The sequence below is a fragment of the Zingiber officinale genome, chromosome 2A (genome assembly GCF_018446385.1).
Source record: "Zingiber officinale cultivar Zhangliang chromosome 2A, Zo_v1.1, whole genome shotgun sequence".
NCBI classification, from domain to species: domain Eukaryota; kingdom Viridiplantae; phylum Streptophyta; class Magnoliopsida; order Zingiberales; family Zingiberaceae; genus Zingiber; species Zingiber officinale.
In genome coordinates this window covers 122,014,139-122,024,831 of record NC_055988.1, presented here as the reverse complement: position 1 = coordinate 122,024,831, position 10,693 = coordinate 122,014,139, and the positions used below count along the sequence as shown (strand labels likewise).

Genomic DNA, 10,693 nt, shown 5'->3' with positions numbered 1-10,693 from the left:
GGCAAATTAGGAAATTTAATTACAATAAAATTTCCTCAATTTCCTTGACATGATTTAATTTAGAAAAATAAAATAAATTTTCCAAATCAAACTTCAATGGCCGGCCACATCATTGGAGAGCAAATTGGACAAGTTTTAATCAACAATTAAAACTTCCTAATTTGTTTCCGGAAATTTTAAAAAATAAAATTTCTCTTTAAAAAACTCTTCATGGTTGATAAAAGGAAATTTCTATAATTTTAATTTTATCAACATGTGAATAATTTTAAAAGAAAATAAAACATTTCACCAATCTACAAATAAGGAAAGAGATCTAATCTCTTTCTTTAATCTTTTGTAGATCTTTTACAAGAGAGATATTTTATTTTTAATTCTCTTTAAATTATATCTTCCACATAATAATAAAAATTAAAATTAAATTTCTTTTTTAATTTAATTTGGCCGGCCCCCACTAGCTTGGGTTCAAGCTAGGGCCGGCCACCCAAATTCATACCTAGGCCGACCCTAGCTTGTTCCCAAGCTAGCTTTGGCCGACCCCTATTGGGTGGGTATATAAGGTGGGTATAGGTGGGTATAGAATTCTACAAATAAGAGACTACGATAGGGACCGAGAGGAGGAATTGGTTTTGGTCTCCCGATAAAATTAAGCATCCCGTGTTCGCCCCGAACACACAACTTAATTTTATCAATGATAATTCATTCCACTAGAGAACTATCATTGAACTACCGCACCAATCTCAAATTACATTTTTGGGCTCCTTCTTATTATGAGTGTGTTAGTCTCCCTGTGTTTAAGATATTGAATGTCCACTAATTAAGTGAGTTACTGACAACTCATTTAATTAATATCTAAATCCAAGAGTAGTACCACTCAACCTTATTGTCATGTCGGACTAAGTCCACCTGCAGGGTTTAACATGACAATCCTTATGAGCTCCTCTTGAGGACATTATCAACCTAGTATCTCTAGGACACAGTTTCCTTCTATAATCAACAACACACACTATAAGTGATACCATTTCCCAACTTATCGGGTTTATTGATTCATCGAACTAAATCTCACCCATTGATAAATTAAAGAAATAAATATCAAATATATGTGCTTGTTATTATATTAGGATTAAGAGCACACACTTCCATAATAACTGAGGTCTTTGTTCCTTTATAAAGTCAGTATAAAAGGAACGACCTCAAATGGTCATATTCAATACACTCTGAGTGTACTAGTGTAATTATATAGTCAAGATAAACTAATACCTAATTACACTACGACCTTCTAATGGTTTGTTCCTTTCCATTCTGGTCGTAAGCTACTGTTTATAATTTATAAGGTACTGATAACATCATCTTCTGTATGTGACACCACATACTATGTTATCTACAATATAAATTAAATGAACAACTACAAACAAATGTAGACCATTTGACCAAATGTGATTCTCTATTGATAATGAATGTTTACAAAGCTTAGACCTTCAGTATACACTCCAACAGTTCCCCTGTACAAAAAATTTATACAAGTCCTGAACCATTCCTAACAACCTATTGTGTTCTTTAGAAATTAAATTTGGAATCGCAAACGGAACTTAACATTATTGATTCCAAATTCAACTTATCTGTTCTTAGTGGTTTGGACTTGGATCGCAAACGATGCTTAACATTATTGATCCAAATCTACCCATGTTACAAATTCAATTAAATATTAATTTCAGAGATTGACTTCCAGGTTAAACATGGCGAGGCACTAGGTCTTCTTGGGTATGGGAGCATCCACCACTTCCTAGACAAACCCTTTCAACAAAATTTAATATTTAATTTCCTTATAGTAACCCTAGGTTTAACCAAAAAGAACAATTGAATCACAAATTCGAAAAATAAAAGAAACACAAAATCGAAAACATAAATTCGATTACCTAGATTTATTAGTCTCTTGTGTTTGGTATTTCAAGATCTAAATAAAAGGATGAACTAGTTATGATGTGGAAACTAATAACTAGTTATACCTTTTATAGCTTATAGACCTCACGATCTTTTGTCGTATTCCTCTTCTTATCTCAGACGCCGTGTGGCCGACGATCTACCGAGACGAGAATCCACCCAAGCTTCCTTCTTCTCCAAACAAGTTTCATCCACCACAAGAACTCCAAGAGAAGATGAGGTTCGACCACCACCACCAAGCTCCAAGGGATGCTAGAAACAAAGTCTCCTATCTCTCCTTCTTCCTCTAACAAGATCCGGTCACCACCAAGCTCCTTGAGATGAGATGCCACCGGCCACCAAGGAAGAAGAATAGGAGAAAATGAAGGATGAGAGGGCTGGCCACACCACCAAGGAATAGAAGAGGGGAATACTAGATTATGTGTTATGAGGTGAGGCATCTCTACCCTCTCTTTTATATTCCTTGGTCTTGGCAAATAAGGAAAGTTTTATTAAAACTTCCTTTTTCTCTTTGCCAATGAAAGGAAAGTTTAATAAAAATTTCCCTTTTAAACTACACATGGTCGGCCACCTTAATCCCTCCAATCAAGGAAAGTTTTAAACACAAAATTAAAACTTCCTAATTTGTTTCCGGAAATTTTTAAAATAAAAATTTCTCTTTAAAAAATTCCCTTCATGGTTGGTCATAAAAGGAAACTTTTATAAATTAAAATCTCTCTATTAAAACATGTGGTTGATTTACAAAAAGGAAAGTTTTCTCTAAAATTAAAATCTTCTTTTCAATCTACAAATAAGGAAAGATATCAAATCTTTTCTTAATATTTTGTAGAAACTATAAAAGGAAATATTTAAAATTTTAAAACTCTCTTTTAAAATCATGAGGATGGTTAAAAAGGAAAGTTTTATCAAAAATTAAAATCTTCCTTTTAACTACAAATAAGGAAAGATATCAAACATTTCTCTTAATCTTTTGTAGAAAACTATAAAAGGAAAGATTTAAATTTTAAACTCTCTTTTAAAATCATGGCTTCCACATAAGAAAGATTTTAAAAAAAAATAAAATCCTTTTTAATTTATTTTGGCGGCCACACCAAGCTTGGGTTCAAGCTAGGGTCGACCACCATCTCACCTTGATTTGGTCGGTCCTAGCTTGGGCTCCAAGCCAGGCTTGGCCAGCCATCTTAAGGTGGGTATGGGTGGGTATAACACTTTATAAATAAGAGGTTACGATAGGGACCAAGAGGAGGAATTGATTTCGGTCTCCCGATGAACTTGAGTTTCCCGTGTTCACCCCGAACACCCAACTCGAGTTCATCAATAATATCTCATTCCACTAAAGAGTTATTATTGAACTACCGTACAAATCCCATATTACTATATGGGCTCCTTCTTATCATGAGTGTGTTAATCTCCCTGTGTTTAAGATATCGAATGTCCACTAATTAAATGAGTTACTGACAACTCACTTAATTAATATCTAACTCCAAGAGTAGTACCACTCAACCTTATTGTCATGTCGGACTAAGTCCACCTGCAGGGTTTACATGACAATCCTTATGAACTTCTCTTGGGGACATTATCAACTTAGATTATTAGGACACAGTTTCCTTCTATAATCAACAACACACACTATAAATAATATCATTTCCCAACTTATCGGGCCTCTTGATTTATCGAACTAAATCTCACTCAATGATTAGTCAAAAAAAATAAATACTAGATATATGTACTTGTTATTATATCAGGATTAAGATCACACACTTCCATAATAACAAAAGTCTTGTTCTTTTATTCAGTTAGTATAAAAAGAACTTACCTTAAATAGTCCTGCTCAATACACTCAGAGTGTACTAGTATAATTTTATAGTTAAGATAAATTAATACTAAATTACACTACGACTATTGCAATGGTTTGTTCCTTTCCATCTTGGTCGTGAGCTACTATTTATAATTTATAAGGAATTGATAACATGATCTTCTGTATGTGACACCACATACCATGTTATCTACAATATAAATTAATTGAACAACTACACTTAGCATACAAATATAGACATTTGACCAATGTAATTCTTTATTTCAAAATAAATGTTTACAAAAAGTTAGACTTTTAGTATACACTCTAACAAGAGGGTGTTGACTGCCTTGACTTTGACCTCCATTGTGACGAAGACCTCTCCCAAGGTGGACCCCTCCTTATCACCGCATCAATAACTTATGTCAATTAATTCTAAGGTGACCATTATGTAAATTGGAAAGCGCCGAATCATTTCCCTAGAGGGTTATACTAGTTAAAAAAGATAACTCAATACATACAAAGAATCAAACCATATTAAATTTATTATACACAATTTTATCCTCCATTCTACTCAAATTTGCTATTAAAAAATCATACACAACTAATTTTACCATTATAAATAACTTTAGATAATTTTAAATTAAATTAAATTCTTAACAAATGAAAAGGTATAGTTGTGAAATAATCCTTTTTGACTTAATTAAACAATTATTAACTTATTTCTTAGACCCTTTTTATGTTATTAGTGTAGTGTAGAGTAGGAAAGACCATCAACAATGTGAAAAAATCACTCAATATATGTAATTGCAAACATCTTATCAAATCATGTGTAACAATGTGAAAGTCAACAAGAGGACCAGCTCATTTCAAAATTGCCCTCATCAGGCATAGTATCAATTTCTGCGAAGCACAAGTTACTTTCACAAAGTTCCTTTGGCATCTAAGACAATTCCGGAGGAGAATTGTCAAGTATTGGTAGTCTATACGAGGATCAGGGTAGAAGAGCCACTGTTGCAGTCCTATAGACCAGCATCATGCATGAACCTCCCATAGACCAGCATCATGCATGAACCTCGGCATGGATTGAATGGTTGTTCTTCTGAGGTATGGCAGTTTATTGCCTTTGGGGGCTTTCAGTTTGCTACTAATCAGCCTGCTCGGGTAAGGTGAATGAGGGTGGTGGCTGCTGCTCGAAAACTTTGACATGGCATAGCTTGCCACCAACTTCGTCGGCAAATGTTATTCTCCTCTTCTTTTGAGTACCGTTGGATGGAAAAGTTGATTTGTTGTCTGTTGACCTCTGCAGTTAACATAAAATGGCAGCAAATCTCATGTTTGAGGTACTTTTGGATTGTTGTTATGGAAATAAGAAAAGTAAAAAACTTACTATTATTTTACAGAAACGAATGCAGTCCTTTTTCATTATAGACAACCATTTCTTAGTGGTCTTTTCAAGTTCAGAAGCATCTTCAGTAGCTGCCTTTATCTGTCAATGGTAAAGCTCAATCATAAAGTACAAGCATCTCATGAAAGAATGAAAGGATAGCAATGATCATAAGTGAATAAAAGTGAAGTACTTCAAAAAGTTGAAAATAGTCTGGATGTTTCAACACAGAGTTCAAGCTCTTCATTTACAACCTAAAATAATTCCACTTCAAGAAATAATGGCAGGAAAAGAAGAGTTGACCATAATAAGTTGAGATGGGGAAAATTCCAGTGAGACAAATCTAAGCATCTAGACCACCTCCTTTTTAAGTTAGGCTTGGTTTGGATTGTGATGGTTCGGTCGTGTTATGTTTCCTTTGTTAGGAAGCTTATTTCTTATCCCTCCTTTTTCTTTCTCCAATTTATGTTTGAACTCTTCCATTTCCTCCACATATATGGAATTTTATCCTCTCCCCTCTCCTTTACTATCCAAGTATCTTATCATGCAGTTCGCTTGCCTTCCCTTTACTTGATAATTATCAAACATGCTCCAGTGGCATAAATGATGTGAAAACTGTAAAAACAGATTGAATCGTATAAATGGAATGCAGCTGAATTGATTGTACCTCCTCAGTAGCAAATGATGCATTTAGGAAAGATTGTGCTTGTGAAGTGACAGTTGTTTCTGCAATGGTCTTCATGGTATTCAATTTCTTCAAGAGCTGTGTAGCAATTCTTTCTATGTCGTGCATCTGCCGCTCTGAAAATTCAATGATTTTCTCCATATCCATGTCAGTTGTTGAAGGCATCTTTCCAGAAATTTCCTGGAACTTGAGAGTTGTTTTCCCAACTGGAGTGTCATTTGAATGATCCCAAGGCTTCTTATTCGCATGCTCATGGTGCATAAGCAATTCAGATTCCTTCTTACTTGGAATGCATGAGGGTTTCTTTACATTGAGCAATTTGTCTAATAACAGACTCTTCCTTTTTTCAGGGGAATCTTTAATCAAAATGGATAGTGGTCAGCAAAATTGAGAAAAGGAAATAAACTTAAATATACACAAAAATTATGCCTACCAGTTAATTGACTGTCATCTTGCAATCCAATATCACTCAACGCCTGACAAAGCTTTTCCTGAGAGGTGGGAGAAATTGTCTGCTACACAGCAAATGATAAAATGTGACCTTAGATATACATTATGAGCAAAATACAAGTGCAAAAAGAAATAACCAAACCTTCCTATATGATAGTAGCTTTATTGGACTATGATCTTCCAACATCTCTTCATCACATTTAGGTTGTTCATTCCTTGTTTCAACCACAATAGATATTGAACTCATAGTTTGCAGATTTGAATTGGCATCCAACTTTTCTCCCACTGCATAATTTAAGTTTTCTGTATCCTTCACTGAAGTATCATTGGTGTATTGCGGAATTCTGCTTGCATTAGCAAACAGAGGAGCCGCTGTAGAAGATTGTGCATTAGGTTCAGCCAACCCATCTGAATTAGTTGAATTACAGATTCGAGATGAGGAATCGGTTCCTTTATCTGCTTGCTCTGTCAAATTGTTCTCCACTTTACAGAAAGATTCCACCTTGCTTGAGCTTTCAACAGAACTACATGACTCACTCATTGCACTGAAGCACATCTGGGAGGATGGTGCAGATTCAAGTGAATTTGTTGATGCATCATTAATTAACTCACAACATGAATTTTCATTCCCCTGCAAAAATATTTCTGCCAACCCATATACTTCCTTGCACTGTAGGTTACGAGTGTTAGTTACATCTTTCACCTGAAAGCATATCGGTATACTAGGATGATTACTCTCTTCCACTTCAATCCCACGAGTAACTTCATCCAGTAAAAATGTCCTTTGAGTCTCAATTTTGCTTCTGTTTGTAAGATTAGTCTCCATCGTAGTAGAGACAACCTCCTCATTGCAACTATCAGGAGAAACTCTCATCGCTTCTGAAACTGATGGAATATTGTTCTGGTTTGGCAGTGAACTATTGTCCCTCTTCAGACTAATATGTTCTTTGCCAATATCATGAATATTCATACTATTTTCAGGTTCAGTATCTTCTCTGGATTCTCCATCAGCTTGATATATTTCAGATTTATTAGGCATTGGAGGAAGCTGCTTATCTTCAAAAACGTCTTCATCAGGTCTAACAAGAGGACTATTAAAAAATTCTTCAGGAAGGTCATGATTTTTGATAACAATATTGTAGATAGGAGAGTCGACATGAATGTTAGAAGAGGCTTTATCACATTCATCCATCGAGAGGTAAGTTGAACTAATTTGATTGTCTTTCTGAAGCAAACCAATCGTTGAGGTAGCAGAGACAACATGATTAGCTTCAGTTTGATAATTCAATGAACTTTCCACAATGCCAGTTTTAGCATGACAAAATGTTTTATGAACGTCAGCACAAATGGGATCTCCCTTTAGAACAAGGGCTGCACCATCTTCCAAAAAGTGGGTTCCTGCAGTATCCCAAAATTTTCTTGATAAAAGCTAGAGAAAGTTGGAAAAAAACATTTTTACAGAATTCTATTATTTGAAAAGGAGTTAATTCAGAATGCCATGAATAGAATTTATCATCTAGGTTGACAATGAAAGTTTTTTCTCAAGAAAGGTTATTGGGAGAATTTCAGAAAAAAAAATGAGATATCACCTCCTGTAGAATTTGAGTCTACATGTGTAGTATCCTCTGAAACTTTGACTTCGGTTGATGTGTTGTCTTTTATTGCAAGTAAACACCCTTGCTCGGTATCTGCTAGTTGACATGATGAAGATGTAGAAACCAAAGGATCTAAAGATATAAATGCAGATTTTCTTCGCTTATTGTGGCCAATAGATCCTTTCAAATTCCTTCGCTTTAAGTTGATAATAGGTTCCTCAAGATCAGGCTCTTCTTGCTTTACTTTAACATCAGAGACACCTTTTAGGAAATTCTGTGTCTTCTTTCTACACCTTTTACGTAGAACCTTCAGAGGAATGTCAATTTGATCATCAGAGGTACCTGAAGTATAAGATTCAACTTGTTCACGTGGTTTGCATAAAAAAGTTTCGTCTTCTGTTTCCATCATCTCAGTCTTTATCGGTTTTCTAAGGCCAGAATCAGCGTTGTTATCGTATTTCTGGATTTCTGAAGATCCATCCACTAGTTTAACATCTGATTCATAAACTTGTTGCAAGGATTTGAGTCTGGCAGATCTCCGTGTGGGCTGCACTTCATGAAGTCTAGACGTTGAGCCCTTCATCGTTCAACCGACACAAGTGAATATTAGGAAGTTGCAACTAAAAATCCTGAAAAAAGGTATACAGCACAGGTAGATTTCTTCTTCAGCTCCAGATCCACTTAGTTTTTTCCAAGATTATTCCTGTAGTTCATTATGAAGATATTAGATGATAGAGCGAACGTAGTTAACATTGTGGCATTCTTTATATATTTGATATGTAAACAGAAAAAAAGAAGTAATTTCCGAGTCCAAATAGGAATAATGCAGACATTGAGAAACGAACCAGCATATCATTTTCCAAACCATCACAGCAACGAGCGCTAAGACTTAAAAACGCGAATTTGGATCTCTACTCAAGAGAGAAACCAAGCCCTGATCCCAAAAAAACACGAAATTTGGATCTATACTCAAGAGAGAAACGAAGCTCTGATCCCCAAAAAAACGAAATCTGGGTCTCTACTCGAGAGAGAACCAACCTCTGATCTCCGAAAGGATCACAAATGAGGAACTTTTTCCTCTATTTTTATCAAACGGAACTTCAAAACCTACCAAAAGATGAAACTCACGTGAGACCTAGAAATAAAAGGGAGATCTAACCTTAGGAGAAGCGGTATTTCTCTATGACAAGGAAGACGGTGGAAGAGATGAAGAGGGAACCCTAGCCATGCACGATAGATCTTCCATCGGAGCGAAACGGGGCGTATAGAGAGAGAGAAAAAAAAGAGGAAAGGACTAAAGGAGGCGGGACTTGAACCAGCGGGGAACAGAGTTTGGCGCCATTGTTTGGCGCGAAAAAGGATGGACTTCTATTCGGCTTGGAGTAGCGATTACGATTCGAAATCGATGATTAGATGTTTGGATCGATTCGATAATTTTTTAACAGATCTGACTTTTAATATTAATTATCCAAAAGAATTATGATTTATGGTTGAGAATCATCAATTTACTATTCAATTTAGGGTTCATCGAATTTAAGATTATTATTTTAAAAATTATAAAAAAAATAATTTACATGTATTTAAGTTGCTTATATATCTTAAATCTTAGAAATATCGTCATTATTACTTCTTGTATTTTGGGTATCAAAATTTGCTGGAGCTTATTATTGATAAATTGAATATAATAATTCTCATATGGATTTTCTTGTCCAAGTTGAGATGGTGAAGATCTTCTTTTCATTATAATTAAAAAATTAAAGTGGTAGGGGATTGTGATTTCAAAATTGAAAAATTAAAATAAAAAATATATTGTGAAAACAATAAAATGGGCTCTTTATTAAAGAATTTAGATAATAATAAACATTAAATCATAGTTATTAATAAAAAAAATCATAAACAATATGACGCATTAAAAAAACTCTTCCCCAACAATTAGACCTAATCGTCAAAATTACTTTTCTTCATTTTCATTAACTTTTAAATCATATTAGCATTTAGAGATTTAAAAAAAAATTATTTATTTCCTTACTATTGAGCATCCCCATTGCATCGTTAATAGGGTGTTATAACATCTCTATTGGTATTAAAGCCAATGTAATGTAAAGAGATGTTATAATACCCCTTCACACTAACATGTTCATAGTATTGAACATGTTAAAGATTGCATGGGGTGGGCCAAGGCTGGATCACCCGTGATTGTATTTTTTGTAAAAAAAAATTATTTATTGAAAAAATATAAATTTTAAAATTAAAAATTAAATAAAATGAGTAAATAATAAATAATAATAAAATTTTTTAATAATAATATTATTTATTTTTTAAAACAATAATAATTTGATTTTTTATCTATTTTTTCCAATGATTTGGATCTGTATTTTGTATTATTTTATTCATTTATAATTTATTTTTTATTTAATTTGAATTAAATTTAAAAACAAAAAAATTGTAAGTTAACTGTTATTATTAAAAATAATAATAATTTTAATATCTTAAAATATATTTATTTAATATGATATAATTTTAAGTGGATTGTGGGACTCATGAATAATGAGTATTAACGTTAAAAGAAATGTGGATGAAATATATAGGTTGTTATAACGAGTATATAGTAGTGAACCTACCTAATATTAATCATATCATGCCTGATCCGGCGGTAAGAACAGGGGACCCCCGTTCTGGGGAGTCAACGTCACGTGAAAGTCAAAGGGTCAGGTGGCCGACCGGAGACGGGTGGGTCGAACGCCCGGCCGGGGCCCCGGCGCTCATGGTACAGGATCGTAGGGTCGAGCGGAGGACACGCTCGGCCGAAGACAAGAGGTAGCATACTGCTAACAATCTCCACA

At 34.3% G+C, this 10,693-nt stretch overlaps 1 protein-coding gene across 2 annotated transcripts; it reads right to left on the bottom strand.

The window, feature by feature from the left end:
• Nucleotides 1–4,515: 4,515 nt before the first annotated feature.
• LOC122042141 lies at nt 4,516–9,117 on the bottom strand. 2 transcript variants are annotated; one of them, XM_042602099.1, is made up of 7 exons: nt 9,010–9,117; nt 7,845–8,553; nt 6,398–7,653; nt 6,239–6,320; nt 5,788–6,161; nt 5,124–5,222; nt 4,516–5,036 (listed from the first exon to the last, which is right to left on the bottom strand). In XM_042602099.1, exons 2-7 carry the CDS (start codon nt 8,431–8,433, stop codon nt 4,881–4,883), a joined length of 2,556 nt encoding a protein of 851 aa, XP_042458033.1. In that variant the 5' UTR covers nt 8,434–8,553; nt 9,010–9,117; the 3' UTR covers nt 4,516–4,880. The 2 variants fall into 2 exon arrangements, with proteins under 2 accessions (XP_042458033.1, XP_042458034.1); XM_042602100.1 differs by having other exon boundaries at nt 6,239–6,317.
• Between the last annotated feature and the right edge of the window lie 1,576 nt (nt 9,118–10,693).

Bases quoted from the DNA above. Each gene is read 5' to 3' on its own strand.
- LOC122042141 (XM_042602099.1), bottom strand. From the start codon at position 8,433: ATGAAGGGCTCAACGTCTAGACTTCATGAAGTGCAGCCCACACGGAGA. The intron at 6,321-6,397 runs GTTTGGTTATTT...TTTGCTGTGTAG, and splicing joins AGCTACTATCATATAGGAAG to CAGACAATTTCTCCCACCTC. The intron at 5,037-5,123 runs GTAAGTTTTTTA...TGTTAACTGCAG, and splicing joins TTCGTTTCTGTAAAATAATA to AGGTCAACAGACAACAAATC.